Source organism: Cnephaeus nilssonii (assembly GCF_951640355.1).
Source record: "Cnephaeus nilssonii genome assembly, chromosome: 12".
Taxonomy (NCBI): Eukaryota; Metazoa; Chordata; class Mammalia; order Chiroptera; family Vespertilionidae; genus Cnephaeus; species Cnephaeus nilssonii.
In genome coordinates, this window is record NC_137083.1 from 68,352,283 (window position 1) to 68,375,244 (window position 22,962).

Genomic DNA, 22,962 nt, shown 5'->3' on the forward strand with positions numbered 1-22,962 from the left:
CCTAGTAGACTTCAGGCACGAAGTAGGTCCCAAGCTTTAGTAAATGTGTACAAAATAAATGAATATTCTCAGTGTAGTTAAGATCTTTTCTATTTTGTTGATAAGGTAATATGCATCCAAAACATACTAAGTGAAATAAGTCAGTCAGAGAAAGACAAGTAGTATCACTTGATACTTGTCTTTCTCTGACTGACTTAGTGTGATTAATAATTTATTAGGAAAAAAAATCAGGAAATGACTTGATTTTTCCTTGTTTATCTTTTTGGAAATGGAGTGTGAACTAGCACATTAAACATGAAGTAGTCATTTATCTCCTGTGTGGAGAATACCCTGATGTCTACAACAGTAATCTGCTCTACCTTAAAGGTCTTGTCTGTGTTACTAATAAATGTTTCTCTTTAAAATGTTGAGGAGACAAATATTCCCAGGAACTTTTTAAGTTTGAAAGGAAAAATTTGAACAACTGTATCCATTCTGGCTCTGATTTGTGGCTCTGCTAACAAAAGTGTCGGGTGTTACACTGATTTTAGTGGGAAGAGTTTCTCCTTTCAGGGGCTGAATAGGGTGCCACTTGCACTTGATGACCAAGGGGATGGCCGAATTGTGTCTGCGAATGTGTGTGAAAGGAGAGCTAGTTTATGTCTCACTAATACATTTTTCCCCCTCACAGAAAGGGAAAAAAAGTGTATTTACGTTAAGAGAGAGAAACTGGGGGAGATAAAAGAAAATATTACTCTCTAGGAGGATTTTAAGTTAGTACATTATTGAAGTAGCTTCCCTATCAGATGCTAGATGCTGTTAGTGTTAAAAATATCACGACAACTTAAAAAATATTTAACATTTTCATAGCACCTGGCAGGTGCCAGGGATATCCTAAGCACTTTTAATAAATTATCCAATTGAAGCCTCCTAACTATGATGCTAAACCTCAAATATTTATAATCAGATAAAAAGTTTATAATGTATGCAAGTCAAATAATTATAATAATAAGTAATGCATAATTAAGTAAAAACATCTGTGTGGTCCTGAAAGAGCCTGGGCTTTGGAGATACACACCTGGGCTCTGCCTCCAGCGAGCTCTGTGGATCTCAACACTGCACAGTAAGGCCACCTGGAAAGCTTTTGAAAATCACCCATGCCCAGGTTGTTTGCTAGGCTGATTAAATCTGAGCTGCTGGGCTGGGTATGGGACTCATGGAGGTTTTTTTTTTTTAATTAAATTAAATATAGTTAAGTTATTTTCTCTAATTTTTTTCTTTATTGTTGAAAGTATTTCATATGTCTCCACTTTCCCCCCATTGACCCCTTCCAGTCCCCTCCCCCCCACCTTCAGCACCCTATTGTCTGTGTCCATGGGTTATGCTTATATGCATATAAGGTCTTTGGTTGATTGCCTCCCATCTACCCACCCGCCCACACCTTCCCTCTGAGATTCTACACTCTGTTCTATGCGTCCATGTCTGGATCCACTCCATTCACCAGTTTATTTTGTTCATTACATTCCACATATGAGTGTGATCATGTGATACTTGTCTTCCTTTGACTATCTTATTTCACTTAGTATGATATTCTCCATCATGGAGTATTTTTGATGCTTTTCAGGTAATTCCATATGCAGCCAAGGTTGGGAACCACTGTTTAACTTGTATAGGTTACTTAATTTTCTCTGTATGGAAAATATGTATGGCACCTGCCATAGTGCCTGATACCTAGCAATTGATGAATACACTTTACCCCCCACCCCCACCTTAAGTAAACCATGGTAGCTCAGAATAAAGAAAGTGTCATGGGGGCAAGAGTTGTCTGGAATGCATAAACTGAAAGGAGGTCTATGGATAGACAAGATTTGGGCATATGGAATCGGTGGTGTTTAGGGACAGTGATGGGGTGGACCTGAGTGAAGTGAGGCTGAAGAAGTGACTATATGTATTGGAGAGAAAAAGGTCTGCTGGGTGAAGGTGTTTCCAGTTTCCATATGTGGAGTCTAGCAGTACTATTAAAAGATTCAAGATTCTCTTTTATAATTTTTTCTATGCTTTTCATTCAAAATATAACTTGCTTTCTACATCTAATTTTTCCTGGCACACAGGGTTTGTAATCCATAATCAACCCCTTCACCTCTTTGCTTGGTCTCTTCTAATTCTATGTAATTTAGACATAGCCTTAAGTTTAATGTTTGTTGATTAATTTTTCAAGAAAACCTCCTTCTGGAAGTGACTTTACTTCATAGAGATTTGCATTTTGTGGACATATAGAACCCTCTTGGATGGGGTTCAATGGGCCTTGGATCTCCTCCTCTTTTAGAAATGAGGTAAACTGAGTCCTACAGCAGTGAATGACAGAAGTGAAATCATGCCGTTCATGACAGGGCTGGGCCAGAACGGAGGCCTAGAAGTCTTCACTTTGCTGATCCTTTTATCATGTTAGGTCAGCACAAAATCACCAGCTGAAAATGAAATATGGCCTAACAGTGTCATTTGTAGCATTTACAGGAAAACCCATAAATAGGTTTTTGTATTTTTTAAATGAACTTATCTTTACTTCAAATACTTGAATTTATTCAGTGGGTTCATGTGTTGACAGAGATTATGTTTTAAAACAAAAAGATTGTTGATTTTCTTTCTAAGAGGATGGCGGGATGTTGGGGACACGCAGGTGTTTCTGCTGAAGAGATTATATTTAGCAGTTTCTGCTAATGAGATTATATTTATTTAAAGGGCTCAGCTTTCATCAGATCCTTGAATATCTAAGAGCACATACATCCTCTCCCACAGACACGCTCCTCTCTCTCCCCCAGCCCTTTGCTGGCAGCTAATTTTGCACAGACTGAGTCTTTCTTTGGTCACTTGCTGTTATGGATAAAGAAACAAGTGGCCAAATAAATACAAGCACAAAGATGCAAATATGGGTACAATTAGTTTGGGAGGGGGGAGCGGGGAGGAACGGACAACTGATTGGGTCTCTAAAAACTTGGTCCCATTGATTCATACTACTACATATTTATACAGTCCTAACTCTGCATTTTTGTATTGGTTAACAATGCCTTTCTTTCAAGTTAGTAATACTGCTTAAAGGATATATCTGCAGGACTGGAGTTCCTTGACATCTTAAATTATACCATCTCTTAGCTAAAATTGTCAAAAAGGACATAAATTCTATGTTCTATATTTAAACATTGAATGAACCAAAGCTGTGATTTCTGAAATAAAATATGACATATGTTTTAGGGAAAAACATGCTGAGGCATAAAACTGCCTTTTGTGAGAAGTTATTTGATTTACAATTAAAGCTTTGTATTTAATGAGAGCTAGATTTCTGCCATTTAAGTGAATGAGATCGGGCAATATAATGGAGAAAAAAAAAGTAGCTTTTTGATTTAGGGCCGCATTGAGATATAAAACCACATAGATGATAATACTAATTCTAGATTTTACAACACTATAAAATAAAGCAGTTTTTACTTAAGAAGTAAAATACACTCAGATTTTCATTATTAGAAGCATTAAAGTGGAAGTTGTCATATTTCCTTCCTAAAAATAAGATCTGATTAATGCTTCTGTTCACATAGCATAAAATGAAATCTGAATTATTTTCCTTAAAGGGAATTCTCATTCAGTAATCATTGTATACATTTCTTCTTTCTCCAAATTAGAAGAATTCTTTTTTCCTTGTGAAGAAACAGATTTTATTCTTAGGTTGTGTCTTATAGTTAAATTATTTTCTAAAGGTTAGAAATCCACTTAAGAACTACAATATATAGCCACTCAAATTTACATTAGCTAGTGTTATAGAAAAGACACTGTGACCATCATTACATTGGCAAGGTGAAAGAATGGATCTGATTCTGCCAAATGCCTGTAATGGGCTGTGAAAATCAGCTTTTGGAAACCACCTGTGGCCTAAAAATATAAGAAACTAAAGCTAGAACTCCTGAGTAAACTTCCTCCTGTGCTGTCTACCATGATAACTTCGTTCAACAGAAGGGAGTCTTACCATCAAGGAAGGAAAATGATCTCCAGCAGCAAAAAAAAATCCATTTTTGCAAAAAACCCCAAAAACAATATTTAAAAAATCTATTCTTGCAAACCACTGTCCCCAATCTCACTCATTTACTTTAAATACTTAGGACCTCAAGGGCCGAGCAGTTATCCCTGGTTGACTGTGCCTTGGCTGCGCATATTCTTCTGTAGAAGGGAGGAGGGCTTGGACATGGTTTTAGTTCAGCAACCATTTTTTATTTTTTTTTTATTTTCAATCCTCACCCGAGGATATTTTTCCATTGATTTTTACAGAGGGTGGAAGAGAGAAGGAAAGACAGAGAAAAATATCTATGTGAGAGAAACACATTGATTGGTTGCCTCCTGCACACACCCTGACTAGGGCTGGGGCTGGGTGTGGAGCTTGCAACTGAGGTATGTGCCCCTGACGGGAATCAAACCTGGCACCCTTTGGTCCACAGGTTGTTGCTCTATCCACTGAGCAAACCGACTAGGGCAGTTCATCAACCATTTTTAAATCATGTATTAGACACTGCAAGGTGAATAAAGGACAATCTCTGTTCTGGAGAAACATGCAAACGAGGGCAGTCATTAGTTATAATGTATTGATAATGTGCATTTGACATACGAATACACTTATATTGTACCGGACGTACATATACTTCTATATGTATATATTAATTGCATTATAAAACAAAAATAAGGATGATTAGATAAAAAGTAAATGTGCATATATTTTAATCTTTGCTGGCTTCGTCCTGTGCCACTGACCATTCAGATCTATCATTCCATTTTACAGACTACTGATTAGAGAAAGAGAAACGTGTAAATTAAGCACCTGAAACAATGAGGTAAGTGCTAATGTAGACATGTGCCCAAGGTATTCTGGGAGCACAGAAGAGAAGCTACTCTGGAGGTGGGGTTGTAAAGAAAGGCTTCCTAGAGAGGAAGATAGAGCATCAGAAGACGGAGGCCAAGCTGGAAAGGCGGGTAGGAGAGGGAATGGCATGGACAATAGCCTGGAGTCCTGGGCAGCATTATTGCATAAAATGAGGCAGAGAGGCTGGGAGGAGCTGGGAGAGAGAGGAGGGTCAGATTATGGAGGCCTGCAATTGTCAGACTAGGATGATGGGCTTGCTTGGGGATCAATTGGGGGTTTCTGTAAAGAAGCCTAGCTACTCAAGTTACCAGAAGGCTCCTGCTCTGTGGTGGCCTCTCCTGTAAGGAACAGGCGTAGTCACAGCTCCCTCTCAGGGCCTGGCCTAGGTTCCTGCAGATTTAATGGCCTACTCCTAGACTTCTTGAAGAATCTCGGTAATATATCTTCGACTTCTTGTTGAAGAACTTTTGACTTGGTTCAGTAGGAGGAATGGAATTAAGTTGTTTTATGATTTTCATAAATTGTCATCTGATTAAAAAAAATACTTACTAGACACATTGGTGTCTCTTTTGTATACAAGAGTATATAACTGTATCTCACTTCACCAAGAGAAGCATGAATTATACCACCTGATGCACCGTAATGGGCAAACCACTCTTTATGCCCTGACTGTAATTTATTATTTAGAACACATGTTCAAGGACGAGGCTGTGCCCGTGCTTGTTAACTGGGCGTGCCAAATTGCGATTCGTCCTGCCCATTTGTGAAACTCATTTCCCATCTACACTGTGGTGTGAAGTTCATGGCAAGGGTAGAAAAGCTCCTGAGTATTTTTTCAGACTTTTTAGATGAAGGGAGACCTGGGGTCAGGAGGCCAGCGTGGGAACCAGGAATCTCAGAGAAGATGACCCCTGCACCTCTGCTGGCCTTGGAGGCATGTTCAGTCCCAGCTCTGGTTTGACCCCACTGGTCTCCACTGAAAGAAGCACACTGCGGGAGGGGGGCTGCGGCTGCAGGAGGGGGCTGTGGCTGCGGGAGAAGGGGCTGTGGCTGCAGCCAGTGGCACCAAAGTCTCTCACTCATGGTCTGCTTTCGGCTTAGGCAGGACTGAACTCCCACTTGAACTGGACATCAATCACAATTTTCCTGCCTCTATTATGCTCAATATATGGGAGCCATTATTAATCATTCCCAAAGACCTTTTTTTATAATTAAAGAACATGATTTAAAATGAAGCATGTACCTGTCAGAATGGCTATCATCAATAAATCAACAAACAAGTGTTGTCGAGGACGTGGAGTAAAGAGAACCCTCATGAACTATTGGTGGGAATGCAGACTGGTGCAGCCACTGTGGGAAGCAGTATGGAGTTTCCTCAAAATATTAAAAATGGAACTGCCTTATGACTCAGCAATTCCACTTCTGGGAATAAGTCTGAAGAAACCCAAAACACTAATTCAAAAAAAATGTATGTATCCCTGTGTTTATTGCAGTTATTTACAATAGCCAAGATTTGGAAGCAATACAAGTGCCCATCAGTAGATGAGTGAATAAAAAAGCTGTGGTACATTACACAGTGGAATATTACTCTGCTGTAAAAAGGAAGCAAATTGTACCCTTTGCAACAGCATGGATGGACCTGGAGAGCATTATGCTAAGTGAAATAAGCCAGTCAGAGAAAGACAAGTACCATATGATTTCACTCATATGTGGAATTTAATGAACAAAACTGAACTACCAAGCAAAATAGAGACAGAGCCGAAATCGGTTTGGCTCAGTGGATAGAGCATCAGTCTGCAGACTGAAAGGTCCCGGGTTCGATTCCGGTCAAGGGCATGTACATTGGTTGCGGGCACATCCCCGGTAGGGGGTGTGCAGGAGGCAGCTGGTCGATGTTTCTCTCTCATCGATGTTTCTAACTCTCTGTCCCTCTCCCTTCCTCTCTGTAAAAAATCAATAAAATATATTTAAAAAACAAACAAACAAAAAACAAAATAGAGACAGACTCGTAGTTAGAGAGCAGGCAGACAGCTGGGGAGAGTGGGGCTGGGGAGGGAGGGATTGAGCAAAAAAGAAAGAAAAAAGAGGTAGAACTCATGGACATGGACAACAGTGTGGTGATTATGGGGGTGGAGTGAGATGGATGGAGGCAGAAGAGGGCATAGAGGGGATAAACGATGTTGGAAAGAATAAAATAAAGTTAAAAAATAAAACTAAACGTGTATTCTTTGCATTTCTTTGATTCAAAAGATCAACAGATACTTATTTAGTGCCTACTCTGTAGAAATTACAGTGGGAAGTGGATTGATACAATGTGAACCAATGAGACCCCTGCCCTTGTGCAGCTGACAGCCTGGGAACACTGACATTACACAATTATTGCATACGTAATCATTTAAAGAATCCACTATGGGAGAAAAGCACAGGGTGTTATGGGGATCTATAATAATAAAAGTGTAATATGCTAATTTGACCAGACGACCTTTTGGACGACCTTCTGGATGACCACGCTATGACACCCACTGGCACCAGGCCAGCCAAGGCAGGTGCAATGCTATTGGTCAGGGGCCCAGCCATCGCCCCATGATCACCCAGCAGAGGGAGTCCCAGGCCACCGGTCAGCAGGGTGATCAATGGGGGGGGGGGGTGGTGCTCCATGATCACCCCAAAGAGGGAGGCCCAGGCCATCGACTGGTGAGCTGTGGCGGGTGGGTGGGGCCTCCTTCTGTGAGGGAAGCCTGGGTCCCAGGTGCCGGAGGGAAGCCAGTGCCGGCAGCTGAGGAAAGGAAGGCCTACTCTTGCACCAATTTCGTGCATCGGGCCTCTAGTATAGAATAAGGAAACAAATCAGAGACTCAAGGAAGACTGTGGCACAAGTCATGTTTGATCTGAGATCTGTAGATGAATATGAATTATGTGGGCAAAGAACAGAGGGTGAAGAGAAAAGTATTTAATTAATCAAAATATTTCACATATTAAAACAATGCATTTACATTAATTACCTGTGCTGCAGTTCATACTAATGAAAAAGTGATTTATTGTCTTGAGATTTTTGTATATGGATTGTAAAATAAGCATGTACTTATCTATATTAAAGTTTTTTAAAGAGATGTTATAACCAATGTGATAGTCACCTTTTGTGTCCCCAGATGGACAAGTTTTTAGTTCAGGCTGTGAAAGGGCTTCGATGTAGTCAGAAGAAATACGCTGTAACCCACAGGCTTCCTCCGGGTGAATCAGCAAACCACAATCCTGCATTCAAATGATAGAAATTAGTTGTCGTTGAAATGAACCTGCCCCATAGTCATAAAAAACCAGACCTTTTGTGTGCCAAATAACATTTATGGGTAAAAGGGAGCAATTCTTGTTTACTCTTCTTAGCATATTGACTTATCGATTGTTGTTTGTGCTATAAGTAACTTCTTACATTAGGAGATTCATATAAATTCTAATGATAATTTAATCTTTATTTTGCTATTAATATTTATGTATTGCTTTGCCAATTTTAAAAGAAATGCATGCAAGTTTTACTTTGAAAATATGCCCGTGTGTTGACACATAAAAAATATAACATACTATAAAGAGGATGATATTATCCTCTAACATTGGGGAAAAGACAGTTCACATGAGAAGGAAAGTGGGGAATATTCTGGAAGAAGGCTAATTCCACAGATGAATTTTATTTCAACATTTCTTAATGACCCATGGTATGCCCTAAATACAATTAAATACATATATTTTATTCAAAACATGTTCATGTCTTTATAACAGTAGGTAACATCTCCCTGTCATGAGTATCATTGTGGAGGCTTGTTCCCTACTAAGCGCTGCCTTCCTCAGTCTTTTGCTGCCGTGGGGAACAGCAGTTTGGGGCTCTCTGGGACCTCTTTCCTCCTCTCTTCTCTACTCCAGCGGGCTGGACCACTCTCATTTTCTCTTAGCGAATTCTTCAAAGCTATTGGCACCTATCCTGCCCTATGGCCTCCTACCCTGCCTCACCGGGTTCTGCAGCCACCTTCTCACCAGGGTCTCCCAGTCTAACACAATTTAGGACAGGTCACAAATGCTGCACTCTCTGTGAGGAAAGCTCTCCCTTAATTTTGCATGGAGACTCTCTCCCAGTGTTTTAGGTCTCAGCAAGGCCTTCTTGAAACTCTAGCACAAGGATGTATCCCTGTTTTTGTCTATGTCAGCACTGGTTGTTTCCGTCTTACTGTTCACCATTGGCAATTAGGTTTGCTACTTGAGTCTTTTCCCCTAGACTGAATACTTCACAAGAACAAGTAGTTATTTAACTCAGACATACACCCAGTATCTACCACACAGTATGAAAAAGTAAATATTTATTGAATGCATAAAAGGTTAGAGTTGTCTCCCATTTCATGTAATATATTCTCAATAACGGAGGGAAATAACTGGTTTGAGCTCTTCTTTGATCTGTAACTCTGCGTCTCATGAGCAATTTCTAGTTGCCTTCCCTCACACTCTCCAACACCCTGATCCCCAGCTCAGATTCCCAGGACTCATCCAAAAAGGTCCAGAATGTTAAGGGGCGAAAGGCATGGGGTGGTGTACAGATGTCTTGAAATCTTGATTCAGTAAACTTATTTTCATTTTTAATTCATGACTGAAACTGGACTTTAGGATACTTATTAAAGATTAGGAATGTAATTTGTATTAAAATATTCATTATCATAAAGCAATTAAAATAACACTAAGTTTATAATGTGAGGAGTTTTTAGTATGAAGAATCATGTGTGAAAGAGGTGTGTGTGTGTGTGTGTGTGTGTGTGTGTGTGTGTGTGTGTGTGACATCTATCTATACATTTATTTTTGGTGAAGGCTAACCTTTTTGAAGTCTGGAAAAAATGTCATTATGCATGATTCAGGTTAAAAAATGTTTATATGAAATGTGATGGGGAGCAGTGAAAAATAATTACCATTATATACTGCTGATGGGAGTGCAAATTGGTTCAGCTACTTTGGAACACAATTTATACCAAAATTAAAAATTCACAGACCCCATACCCGTGAAGTCAGACTTTAGAGTCTACTCCAGAGAAACTCTCATGAAATGCGTAGAGAACAGGTATAAGGATAGATCTAAATGAACTAATGTGGAGAGATTTCTAAGACACACAATTAAGGAAAACCTAAAGAACATGTTTTGTTACAGAACAATGCACACGATATGAAACACAACATGACCATGCCACAAAATCACCTGCAATCATGCACTTCAGACTGAGTTGTTGTGCTTCATTATGAATTATATGTATATTATTAATTATATGCAATCATATATATTCAAATAATGTTTAAATATTTCCAAAAGTCTGGATTTATTAAACCTTTGCCTGAAAATTATTATTTGGGGTTATGTGGTGTGTATGTATGTGATCACATTCTAATATTCGTCCATAGGGCATTAGAAAGAGAGTCTGGGCTGCAGCTGCCCAAGTGCTAGTCTATGCTGTTGAAGCCCTACCTATAACCGGCAAATAGCAATCCATGAGAAAGGTACACTGTTATGGACGCTGACCGCTTGCCTTGCGGGAACCAAGCTCCATCACTGATGACAATTTAATCTTTATCATCAGTGAAGGACCTAGGACATAGGTAGGTTAGTGTTGTCTCCTTTCTGAGGAGACCACATCTGAACTGAAGAATACAATAACTGGGAGATGAGAATTCCAAGAAGAAATTCCAGAGGCCATGAGGTGGGAAAAGGATTTATCTGACATCTTACGTAAAAACAAACAAACAAAAAAACCCTGATATGCTGACAATCTACATCTTAATAATTAAATCATGTAACCTTCTTGACATGGCACCTCCAAGTTTACCCGTGATAAACACATGACTCAGAGGAAGAATGATTCATTCATAATGGATTCCTAAGTATTGTGGATACATCTTTAAAATGGAAAGGTACTGATTTAATCTCTACAACGTGTAAAGTGCCATACTGAGAAGGCAAGGCCCTGACCTCAATCGACACAGTCTAGCTCATATTCAGAAGTTTCTCCTAATCTTAAACTGAAATCAACATCTTCTTTGTTCTAATTACCCACAGGTGTAGCTTAGAAAAACTTACTGTGGTAATGCAGAAGCATGTTCTGATCTGATATTCAAGCTGCTGAAACAAATGAGTGGCAATAGAGCATGATAATATCTTAAAATGTTCAATGTTTATACTTTCTGAATACCCACAACCCCACATAAAAGCCCATGCTAACAGAATAGGCATAATGCAGAACACAGAAAAGCATAGTGTAAGTGGGAACCAGACTGAGTGCTCCTGATAAAACCGTGGCCTTGACTTTGTGTTTGGCCCCATGTTTCCACCTCAGTTTGAAGTTCCCATTGGGCACCTGCTGTGCAACAGCCTGTAGGCCAGCCCTGGTGGTTCTAACGAAATAGTCTCAGCTCCAGTAAATTCCAAGATAAGACAAGAATCAAAGCAATGTGGCAAAGGATAGAGCAGAGAATGAGGGAGGGACAGTAGATTTTGAAGTAAATAAAATTTAAAGTCACACCCTCTTCATGAAACTAGACCACCAAATTACATAGTACACAAGAGTAACCTCAAAATGGAAAAAAAGGACTTAAATGTAAGTTGTGCAGCCATAAAAATCCTAGAAGAAACCATAAGCAGAAGAATCTCAGACATCTCTTGTAGCAATATGTTTGCCGATACCTCACCTGGGGCAAGGGAAATGAAAAAGAAAATAAACAAATGGGACTACATCAAAATAAAAAGCTTCTGCACAGCAAAAGAAACCATCAACAAAATGAAAGGGAGCCCACTGTATGGGAGAACATATTTGTCAATGATACATCTGATAAAGGGTTAAGATCCAAAATATATAAGGAACTCATAAAACGTAACAGAAGGAAGACAAACAATCCAATTAAAAATGGGCAAAGGACCTAAATAGACACTTCTCCAAAGAGGACATACAGATGAAAAAGCTCAACATCACTAATCATCAGAGAGATTCAAATTAAAATGACAATGAGGTATCACCTCACACCTGCCGGAATGGCTACCATAAACAAATCAACAAATGACAAGTGCTGGAGAGAATGTGGAGAAAAGGGAACCCTAGTTCACTGCTGGTGGGAATGCAGACTGGTGCAGCCATTATGGAAAACAATATGGAGTTTTCTAAAAAATTAAATATGGAACTTCCATTTGACCTAGTGATCCTACTTCTAGGAATATATCCTTAGAAATCTGAACAACAATCAGAAAGAATATATGCACCCCTATGTTCATAGTGTTATTTATAATAGCTAAGATATGGAAACAGCCCAAGTGTCCATAGATGAGTGGATAAAAATGCTGTGACACATTTACACCATGGAATACTATCTATATATATAAAAGCCTAAGCAACTGTTCGACCATTTGACCATTTGACTGGTAGTTATGATGCGCACTGACCACCAAGGGGCAGATGCTCAGTGCACAGGCATGGAAACATGGAACAGACTGATGAATCTCAGAGGGAAGGGGACAGGGGAGAGGGCAAGAAGAGATTAACCAAAGATCTTATATGCATACTAGAGGCCCGGTGCATGAAATTCATGCACAGGTAGGGTCCCTAGCAGCTGCCGGCTGCCAGCGAGGGCCTCCCTTCCCTGGCATCTGGCCGGGACCTTCCTTTGTTCCGCGCCGCTCCCTGGTGGTCAGTGCATGTCAGAGCAAACGATGGAACTCCTGGTCAGTCAAACTCCCAAGGGGAAACTTTGCATATTAGGATTTTATATATATAGACTAGAGGCCTGGTGCCTGGATTCATGCACCAGTGGGGTCCCTCTGCCTGGCCTGTGGGGATCGAGTCAAAACTGGCAGTCCGACATCCCCCAAGGGGTCCCAGATTGTGAGAGGGTGCAGGCCAGGCCAAGGGACCCCACTGGTGCATGAATCCATGTGTTGGGCCTCTAGTGCAGTTATAAAAAAGAAGGATCTCTGACCCTTTGAGACAGCATGGAGGGACCTGGAGAGTATTATGCTAAGTGAAATAAGCCAGGCAGATCTCACTCATGATATGTGGAATCTAATGAACAAAATAAACTGGTGAACAAAATAGATCCAGAGACATCTAAGCATGGAACAGAATGAGGAATCTCAGAGGGAAGGTGGGAGTGAGTGGGTAGGAAGGGATCAATCAAAGAACTTGTATGCATATATGCTTAACCTGTGCACATAGACAATAGTGTGGTGAAGGCCTCGGCAGGGCAAGGGGAGTGGGTTCGGCATGGAGGGAATCAATGGGGAAAAAAGGGGATATCTGTAATTCTATCATCAATAAAGATAAATTTTTTAAAAAATGAAATCACACCCTCTATTCTGTAGTTTAGGCCAGTGGTCGGCAAACTGCGGCTCGCGAGCCGCTTCCACTGTTTGCCGCTCTGTTGACTAATGAGTTTGCTGACCACTGATTTAGGCCAAAGAATATGCTATTATATTCTGTGCTTTCTTATGAATTTCTCCTGAGCACTTAATCTTTGTTTTCAGCTCCGATGCCATATTCCTTGATGTTTTGGAAAGTTAGGGGAGCCTGCTGGAGTGGATATTTATCATTTTCTAGGTGCAACCAAGCAATGTTACTTTTAATGTTGAATGAAACAAAGTGTATACCCAATACAGACTCAGGTCCATAGACTGGCTGACAGGGTTGACGGAGTTGGAAGACAAGGCTGGATGAACTTCCGCACGTTTTATGGGGAAAGAATAGCGGCACACCTTGGAAAGAGCACCCCTGTAAGAGTCGCGCTTGTGAGGATAGTTCTAGCTTTGCCATGAACTGGCTGTGTGATACTAAGTCCCCTGCTCTCCTTGTCTCGATACAAGAGGGTGAAAGGTGGAGAGAGAAGAGGGAAAAGTCACATAAAATGATCCCAAGTGCAGCAGCCAATGTGAGGCGCCTACACAATATCCATTCTCCTTCCTTCCTTTCTACCAGAAAGACCTTTGTTTCGTTGGAGGCAGAAATATATCTAGCATTCAAAAACAAACTAACCAACCAAACAAACAAAAACCCCCCTCGATTTCCCAGTCTCCTTTGTAGCTGGCCATGGCCATGGGACACAACTCTAGCTAAAGAAATGGAAGTGGATCTAGGCTATAGATTTCTGGGAAAGTTTTGCCTCCCTGATGCCACGCTGTCTTAGTTACTCTGTTTCTTCTTACGGCTTGTCACGCAGATGGAAGACAGAGACTTTGGGCTGCACTTTGGGCTGCCTACTTCTGCACTTCCTACTATGGAAGAAAAACACACTCCCACTTGGTCAAACAACCATGGAAGATGCAGCCAAACTTCTCTCTTTCTCTAAGAGTCTTAGGAAACCTTTTCTTCTCTTTTAGTATTTCTTTAGATCTTAAAAGTAATTACCTCCGCTAATTAAAAAAACTTAAACAATCTTGAAAGGGAAAAACTTATTAGTATCTCTCATTTCTTTCTTCTCTGGTGTTATTAGTAATTTGTCAACTTCAGGCATATTCAAGAAATCAAATGATAGTTTTCTGGTCTAAGTGTCATCTCTTGGTGCCTCCAAGTCTACATACATGCAAAAGGTAATATTTAGCAGCATTGGTTCAAGTGGCATTAACCCCAGAGAGCTTCCCATTTAGAGTGTATCATTTTGCTGGAGACTTCACGAATCCCTGAGTGGACCGTCAGAGCTCTCGGTAGAATGCAATGAGATAATTAACAGGATTTCCTTGTTCAAACATGTGCAGAATTTATATGTTTAGTATTTAATTTCAAAAATTTACTTAACTTCCCAGTAAGGACATGGGATCAATCCCCAGTCAGGGCACATACAAGAATCAACCAGTGGATGTACCAATACTAGTAAGTGGAACAACAAATCAGTGTTTCTCTCCCCGCCCCCTTTCCTCTCCTTTCTTTTCTCTCTCTCAAATAATAAAAAAAAAAAATTTAATAATACATTCACTCCCTGTGGCACACAGCTTCTTCCAAAAGACTCCATTTCACCTCTGCCCCTGGGTTGCTGCTCTTTCCAATATGTCAAGAGTGACCTCTCAAATTTAACAATCCTGGCACGGTCACATCCTCCGGAAAGGCAGGGTCCCCTTCTAAATCAGGACCGTTAATTTTCCTCCAAAAAATGAGGTTCCTGTGGCTCTAATTTCACCATAATGCTCCAAAGAAACACATTATTTTTTGTCTTCACATTGCCTCTGACTGTAACAACTGCTTTCCTTGTAGTGTAGTCACCCAGCCATAAAACACTGAGGAGCTGTGTGATTTACAGTACTAGACACCGAGTGGACATTCTTAGGATAATTAGCTGAGGTAAACACTAGCAATAAGTAATTATAGCATAATCCATCTGAAATCATCCTTTACATGCCACAGTGATCCTAAAACTGAAGGTTTTTCATGAAGGAAAGAGTGCAATTCATATTAAAAGAGATTTATATCCTTTAGGGATGGCAACTTGGAAATATCTCACAAATGGAATTAAAACGCTGAGAATTTATCCTACAGATATATGTTATAAAGTCTGCAAAGATTCATGTGCAAGGAAACTTACTAGAGCGTTTTGTGTCAAGAAAACATGATACAACTCAAGTGTTCATTAATAGGGAACAGGTTACATTACTTATACATCCGTATAATGACATATTTTATAATTCTTAGAGAAGAAGGATGCAGGTGAAGATATGGAGGGATCTAGAAGACATATTATTAAGGCAATAAAGCAGGTTGCAGGATATTATGTATACCATGATTCTATTTAAGCAAAATAAAGTGATATATATCATATATGTTTGACTGTGTATACATAACTTCTGAATGATACCAAGCAACTCTGAACAGTGGCTCTCTTAGAAGATTAAGAATAGTAGGCCAGAGATGGGGAAGCAAAAATGAACTTTTGCTTTTTACTTCAAAAATGAACATTTTTGAAGATTTTGCCATTAGTATGAATCATGCATATATAAGAGAGAGGAAGGGAATGAGAGGAAAGAGAGAGAGAGAGAGAGAGAGAGAGAGAGAGAGAGAGAGAGAGACAGAGACAGAGACATTGAAACACTGATTGGTTGTCTTGACTGGAGATCAAACCTGCAACTTGGGTATGTATGTACCCTGACCAGAAATAGAACCCACGCCCTTTTGGTGTACGAGACATGTTCCAACCAACTGAGCCACACAGGCCAGGGCATTTGAAAATGCAAATTCAAGTAAAGAAAATAATACTTAAAAGGGTGAAGTAAAATAATAGAAAGCCAGAGAAGGACTGACAGCTCCTTTGAGGTGCACTAGTTTCCTAGGGCTGCTGTAACAAATGCCACAAACTGAGGGCTCAGAACAACAGAAGTGCACAGTCAGCCTCACAGTTCCGCTGCCCAGAAATCTGAAACCAAGATGTTGGGAGGTTTGGCTCCTTCTGAGGGCTGTGAGGAACTATGGACCAGCACAATCATTGATTACTGTCCCGTGTTCATACAATTGATAGTTTATCAGAGGAAACATAAGTAAAAGGGAATCAAGTAAATATTCCAAGGTGGAAGGATGAGCATATGAAACATTTGGAACTGAAAGAAAACGTGGCCATTAACTGTCAGAGTGGATAGTGTTTTGAGAACAAGTTAGGAAGTGAGTACAAATCAGTAAAATTATTTTAGAATCATGATTATCATCCTTGGCTCATTTTAATGATACAAAATTTAGGGTTATGGCAGTGAATATTTTTTTGTTCTGTTTAAAAATTCTTATCAGATAAATCTCTAAGCTCTATGCCCTTTATAAAACTTATAAATGTTTTTTTACTAAGTAGCTGCCCTTTTAAAAGACAGTACAAAATTAAACATCTCTACTGAGGAACCGAAGACACATTTACTTTTATTTACAGTTTGTTCTCATAAAATATTTGCCACAAACAAAGTTAACCTACATAATTGTCTTACTTTGAATTTAATGAAGATTAGAAGCTAGCTAAGATATTCTACTTTGTGCAGAAGGGATCTCTAAAAACATTGATTTAAAAATGGATGCTTTTTAATGTTTGATGTTACCCTGCTTTAGTAAGAGTTTACAAATAAGTTTTAAATTTTAATTGTTTTTATATAATATTAGAGGCCCTGTGCACGAAATTCGTGCACGGGGGTGTGTGTCCCTCAGCCCAGTCTGCACCCTCTCTAATCTGAGACCCCTCGAGAGATGTCCGATTGTCCGTTTAGGCCTGATCCCAGTAGGATCAGGCCTAAACGGGCAATCGGACATCCCTCTCACAATCCAGGACTGCTGGCTCCCAACTGCTCGCCTGCCTGCCTTCCTGATTGCCCCTAACTGCTTCTGCCTGCCAGCCTGATCACCCCCTAACCACTCCCCTGACAGCTTGATTGATGCCTAACTGCTCTGCTGCCAGCCTGTTTGCCTTTAACTGCCCTCCCCTGCAGGCCTGGTCCCCCCCAACTGCTCTCCCCTGCAGACCTGGGTCCCCCCCAATTGCCCTTCCCTGCAGGCCTGGTCGCCCCCAACTTCCCTCCTCTGCCAGACTGGTCACCCATAACTGCCCTCCTCTGCTGGCCTGATCACCCACAACTGCCCTCCCTTGCAGGCCTGGTCCCTCCCAATTGCCCTCCCCTGCTGGCCATCTTGTCGCAGCCATCTTGTATCCACATGGGGTCAGTCATCTTTGACCACATGGGGGCAGCCATCTTGTGTGTTGGACTGATAGTCAATTTGCATATTACTCTTTTATTAGATAGAACTAGAGGCCCGATGCATGAAATCCGTGCACAGGTAGGGTCTGTAGGTCTGGCTGGCGATCAGAGGTGATCTGTGGGGCGACCGGTGGGGTGATCGGGGGACCCCTGCTGGCACCCACCTTGGCCAGCTTGGCGCCACCCACTTGTCAGCCCCATCCCCTGCCACTGCCGCCAGTTGCCTCCCTCTGCTGGGCGACTGGTGGGATGATCAGGGGGGTCCCCACTGGCACCTGCTTGGTTGGCCTGGGGCCTGTGGCCTGGGGGCAGCTCCTGCATTGAGCATCTGCCCCCTGGTGGTCAGTGCACATCATAGCAACCAGTCATTCCACCATTCAGTCAATTTGCATATTAGGCTTTTATTATATAGGATTTATTTATATTTATTTAGTTAATTTTTAGAATATAATTTAATTTTTAAAATCTTTATTGTTGAGAGTATTACAGATGTCCTCTCCTTACCACCATTGCCCTGCTCCATCCAGTTCCAATTGCTTTTTAAAATAACAGAACTTGGTGTTGGGTTGCATCATTATACAGGTGGCTTGACTTGCTATTTATATTTGGAGTTCATACCCTTACTTACAACACATTAGAATCCATGTAGTAATGAGCCCCCATATACGCTAACACTATTGTGTATTTCTTTTCCTAAGCAAATGTCAGCTGAAAAGTGGCCATACATTATGTTACTTAAGAATTTTAGGTTAGTCCACCATGAACTCAGGGAAAAGGAAAGTTGGAACAAATTATAAGCAGATGAATTAGTTCGACTCAATTAAATTTATTAATGTGAATTAATATTTGGAATACTTCTTTATATTGCTCCTGCATTCCAAATGCTTGAAGTAACATGCACTTTTCTCTTTTTTAATCTAAATGGCCTCCAAATTAACTAGGGTGGGACCAGCGTGATCCTACTTGCTGAAGTCCATTCTGAAAGGCACCCTCTCTTCTCAATTCTGAAACACAGACGTGTCCGGGCTGTGTAGAATTTGGACTGAAAATCTAGTGAGATGGGGCCTGTGAAGTGACTAATGTTTCCCACTTCCGGTGAGCCAGAAACTCCAAGGAAAGCAGCCTTTGTTGTGGTCTTTCAGCACTTCTGGTTTTGGGTCCAGATGGAATCCAGAAGGGAAGATGTGAATGCAAATGAAACGAAAGAATCAATGTGTATGTTTGGATATTTGAAAAAGCTCAGTTCTTCGTGAGCACAAAAGTGTGGAATTGGAGCTGAATGTATGACCATGGGATACCTCATGCGCTAAAGAATGCGGATCAGTTTGGGAAGTGACAAAACAATAACAACAAAACAGATAAGATTATTTCCTATTCCAAAGGAGCAAGCTTACTATGTGTAGACTGAGGCAGAAGAGTAGTGACTAAGCTACAGGATATTTTAGAAGACAACTTTTAATTGATGTGATCACACCAAGCATAACAAATGTTACCACATATAAAGTAGCAAGCAGGTCTTCCCAGGAGAAACTGACCACTCACAGTGAGCATAGCTGCGATATAGGTATTTCAGCATGGACTGTTCCATTTATAAATAGTCCACTAATAAAGCATATGAGGTTGTGATTCTTTAAAATGTAGCTTTGGTAGAGAATCTTCTGCACAAATAGAGTTGAATATTTTAATAAAAAGATGCAGTCACACTATTTCTTGACACTAAGTGGGCATTTCCTGCCTACTTTCATTGGTAACTACTACACAAATACATGTGTACATGCCCACAGAGTTCCACATACCCAGTGATCCTTAGAATTGCAGGATTTTAAAACTTGAAGGGAATTTATACCAAGTGGCATAAGGAGTATATTATGGGACAAAAGATTATCTCATTACATGACTCAAGTTATGAATTCCACCTGTTTTGAGGCTTTAGTAGTAAGTGCTTAGTACTAAATATTATTTTTAAAGATTTCCCCACTAATATCATCTCATACAATCACAGTTAAGCTCAAAGCATTTTAAATGTACCTAAATTGTGTCTAGAAGAAAAACCGATGCATTCAAAACTGAACAACCAAACTGCTATGATATTGTGAGATCAGAAGTTAATATTAATTTTTAGTATAAACATAGTCTAACATTGTAAAAAGTAGATACCTGTGAAAATAATTATGTTATGATGTGACAGTCCTTGCTATGTACTTGTTAATCAGACTTAAAAAAAAACACTTGAGCCTGGCTGGCTTGGCTCAGTGGTTGAGCGAGGAGATCATGGTTCGATTCCCAGTCAGGGCACCTGCCAGGTTGCAGGCTCAATCCCCAGTGGGGGGTATGCAGAAGGCAGCCAAACAATGATTCTCTCTCAGCATTGATGTTTCTGCCTCTTCCTTTCCCTTCCTCTCAATAAAAATTTTATATTTTAAAAAATACTTGAAGAATACTCTAGGAACAGTCTAAATGTCACGCCCCTAAGATATTTATTAATTTTAAAGAAAAATGTAACTTTACAGTGGAATGAAACCCAGCCAACAAAACCCTCAGAAAGTGACCAAAAGAAATACATGATTTTTGCAGTATTCTTGCCACAAATGTTTAACTTCATTTAATCAGGAGAAAACATCCTACAATCCCAAACTGAGAGGCACTGTAAAAAAATAAGTGACCTACATTCTTCAAAGGTGTCAAGGTCATAAACACAAAGGAAGACTGTGGAACTGCCACAGATTACAGAAGACTAAGAAACATGGTAACTAAAAGCAATTTAGGATGGTGGAGCAAAAAACGAATATTATTGGAAAAACTAGTGAAATCCATCTGAGGTATTTGGTTAAGTAAATATATTGTACCAATATTAATTTCTTAGTATTTAATAAATTCTTAGTATTGGTTGTATTGATCAAGTACCCTGGTCACATCAAATGTTAATATTAGGGAAAGCTGGATGAAGGGTATTTTGCAAACTTTCTGTAACTATAAAGTCAATCTTAAAAGTTAAAAAACTAGTCTAGTACAATTTGGTAGTCATATTTTAGAGTTTTATGATGGGCAAAATAACATTAACAATAGAAAAATGTTATAAGCATTAAAAGGCTTTTAAACACTTTTGTTGGAGTGTCATACAGCAGAGCAATGACACTGTAGTCACATCTTATTAGAATTCATGGATATTCCATGAATTATAAGCATATTGATCTTAAAAATTGTGGGAACTGTAGGAGGACCAGCCACAGGCTAAAGAAGAGCTAAGGTATACCTACTGTATTAATGGGCTAAATTTTGAGTGGGCACCAATCTTCTGGTGAGTAGACAAGGAGAAAAGGAAATGCCCTTTATAGAGAACCTCAGTTACCCCAAGCACTATAGAGTTGACACTATAGGGTAGACACTTTTTATGTAATATTGCATTGTATCTTTACAAATATTTGAAGCAGTATTTTTATCCTCATTCAACAGATGAGGAAATAGAGGTTTGTAGAGTTTGGGGGAAGCTTTTCAGAAGTTGAAGAGCTTAATGAGTAGAGTCGCTGGAGTGTTGAGTCATGGGTGTATCTGACTTCAAAACCCTTGCTTCATAGACTGAAAAACAAAACAAGATAAAACAGAACACACTGTACTAAGAAACAGATCGTGTTTGTAAAACATTTACAGACATTTCTCTTCATCAGGGAAGACCCTCTTTTCATGGCTACAGATGGCATCCCTGAACATAACCAGCTGCACTTCCAAATGCTTCCAGTTGGTCAAAAGTGGGACGAGGCAAGAGTGTGGATGAGTCAGGCCAAATCTATTCTCTCCGGCAGAAAAAAGCCTCAAAGCACCTTCCAAGCACATGCTTTGTCACTCAAACAATGTTGTGAGACTACTTATTAATTAAAGACTTAAAACTAATTCCCACAGTAGATGATGAACAGATATTTATATATCATTGCTGATCATCGAGGAAAATATTTGTTTTCATTGATTTTCAAAATCATGAGTACTCATTGTCATGTGTTTGCAGTTTTCCAAAGAAGTTTATAGTTTAGGACACGTGTTCACTTTTTTCCATTTCTTTCCTTCTTTACAAAATTTAAATTCTTTATTGTTGAAAGTATTACATGTGTCTCTTTTTTTCCCCCATTGACCTTTCCCTGGCCGTTAATTTATTTCTTTAACAGACATTTATTCAGCATCATACATGAGCCAGCCATAGTCCCTCAACGTTCTAGCAGAAAAAAAAAACACCCAAAAAAACAGATACATAAACACACAATTGCTGTAGAAAGTGATATATGCTATAATAACGATTCTTCCGGACACAGTGTTGACACAAAGGAGTGTGATCAGCTCTGTTTTACAAGGAGATTACATTGAATACATTGGCGTACACCAGGCAGATGGGAGCTGATGGGCTTTCCAAGAAGTGGGAACAACTAAGGTGGGAGGGAGGGGGCCCGACGCAATCGGTCTTCTCCTGTAGGATTGCCTAAGAAGGAGTGGGCATCATTTACATCTGAAGACAAACTAAATCCTGACTTAACCATCACTACTTTTTCTTTCCTGCAGTGCCTACTAGCTTGGGATTCAGTGCTTAGCCATAAAATATACAAGACAATCTGGAACAGATAGGAAATGGGTTTTGTCTACTTGTGTTTGGGGCCTGTACAAAGCATATCGTGTCAGACACAAAACTCTGAAACAGTTTGTTCAGCATCTAACCCGGCCGAATCAGTTCAGGCTTTGATATTGTCAGTTATCAGCAAGCATACCCAGGCAGGAGCTGGCCTTTTCCTGTGGAAAACGTGCTATCTTCCTTGGCAGGCAATGTAGAATTAAGGGTTGCCCGTGTTCACGGAGGAGCTAAAGAATCCATGACCCCAGTTATAAAAGAAGGTGTCCTGGAGAAATTTCAAGACATGACTGTCATTTAACTTGTCTTCAATCCCCCATGGGTTTTTAATTAGCTCATTATTTCCTGAACTTGAATGCTGTTGTGATTTGATCATTACTGTTAAATGGCTGCCACAACTCACTGTGTGGGATGAAATGACTTTTATTCATAGCCAAGTCTGGTGAGTGAACCCTTAGAGATGACATGTCTCTAACGCTCCACAGCCTTAGCCGCAAAAGGCTGCTTCTATGAGTCTGCCTCTCTCCACTCAGCTCAAGTCACTGGTCTTCCCTCCTCGGCCACATGCTCAGTGGACCTGTCTTCTGCCATGGTTTCTCCATAATCCACAACCAGGTGGCATTTCAAGCTGATCTCTGGAATATGCCACTTCTCTTGGTTAGTCAACAGCTCTTTGGGGATCCTGCTGTCACCAGTCAGATATATTTGCTTGGCCTAGCCAAGTTATAGCTAACATTGCTTTAAAGACAGCCTCCTGCTTTCTTC

At 40.1% G+C, this 22,962-nt stretch overlaps 1 protein-coding gene across 2 annotated transcripts in view; it reads right to left on the reverse strand.

Moving 5' to 3' along the window:
* CPED1 (cadherin like and PC-esterase domain containing 1) overlaps positions 1–22,962 on the reverse strand; it is a 292,313-nt gene that overhangs the window by 43,941 nt on the left and 225,410 nt on the right. For both annotated transcript variants that reach the window (XM_079785649.1, XM_079785648.1), the window contains one exon: positions 8,014–8,131. In XM_079785649.1, coding sequence (XP_079641775.1) covers positions 8,014–8,131 — 118 coding nt within the window. The remainder of the gene's footprint in view (positions 1–8,013; positions 8,132–22,962) is intronic.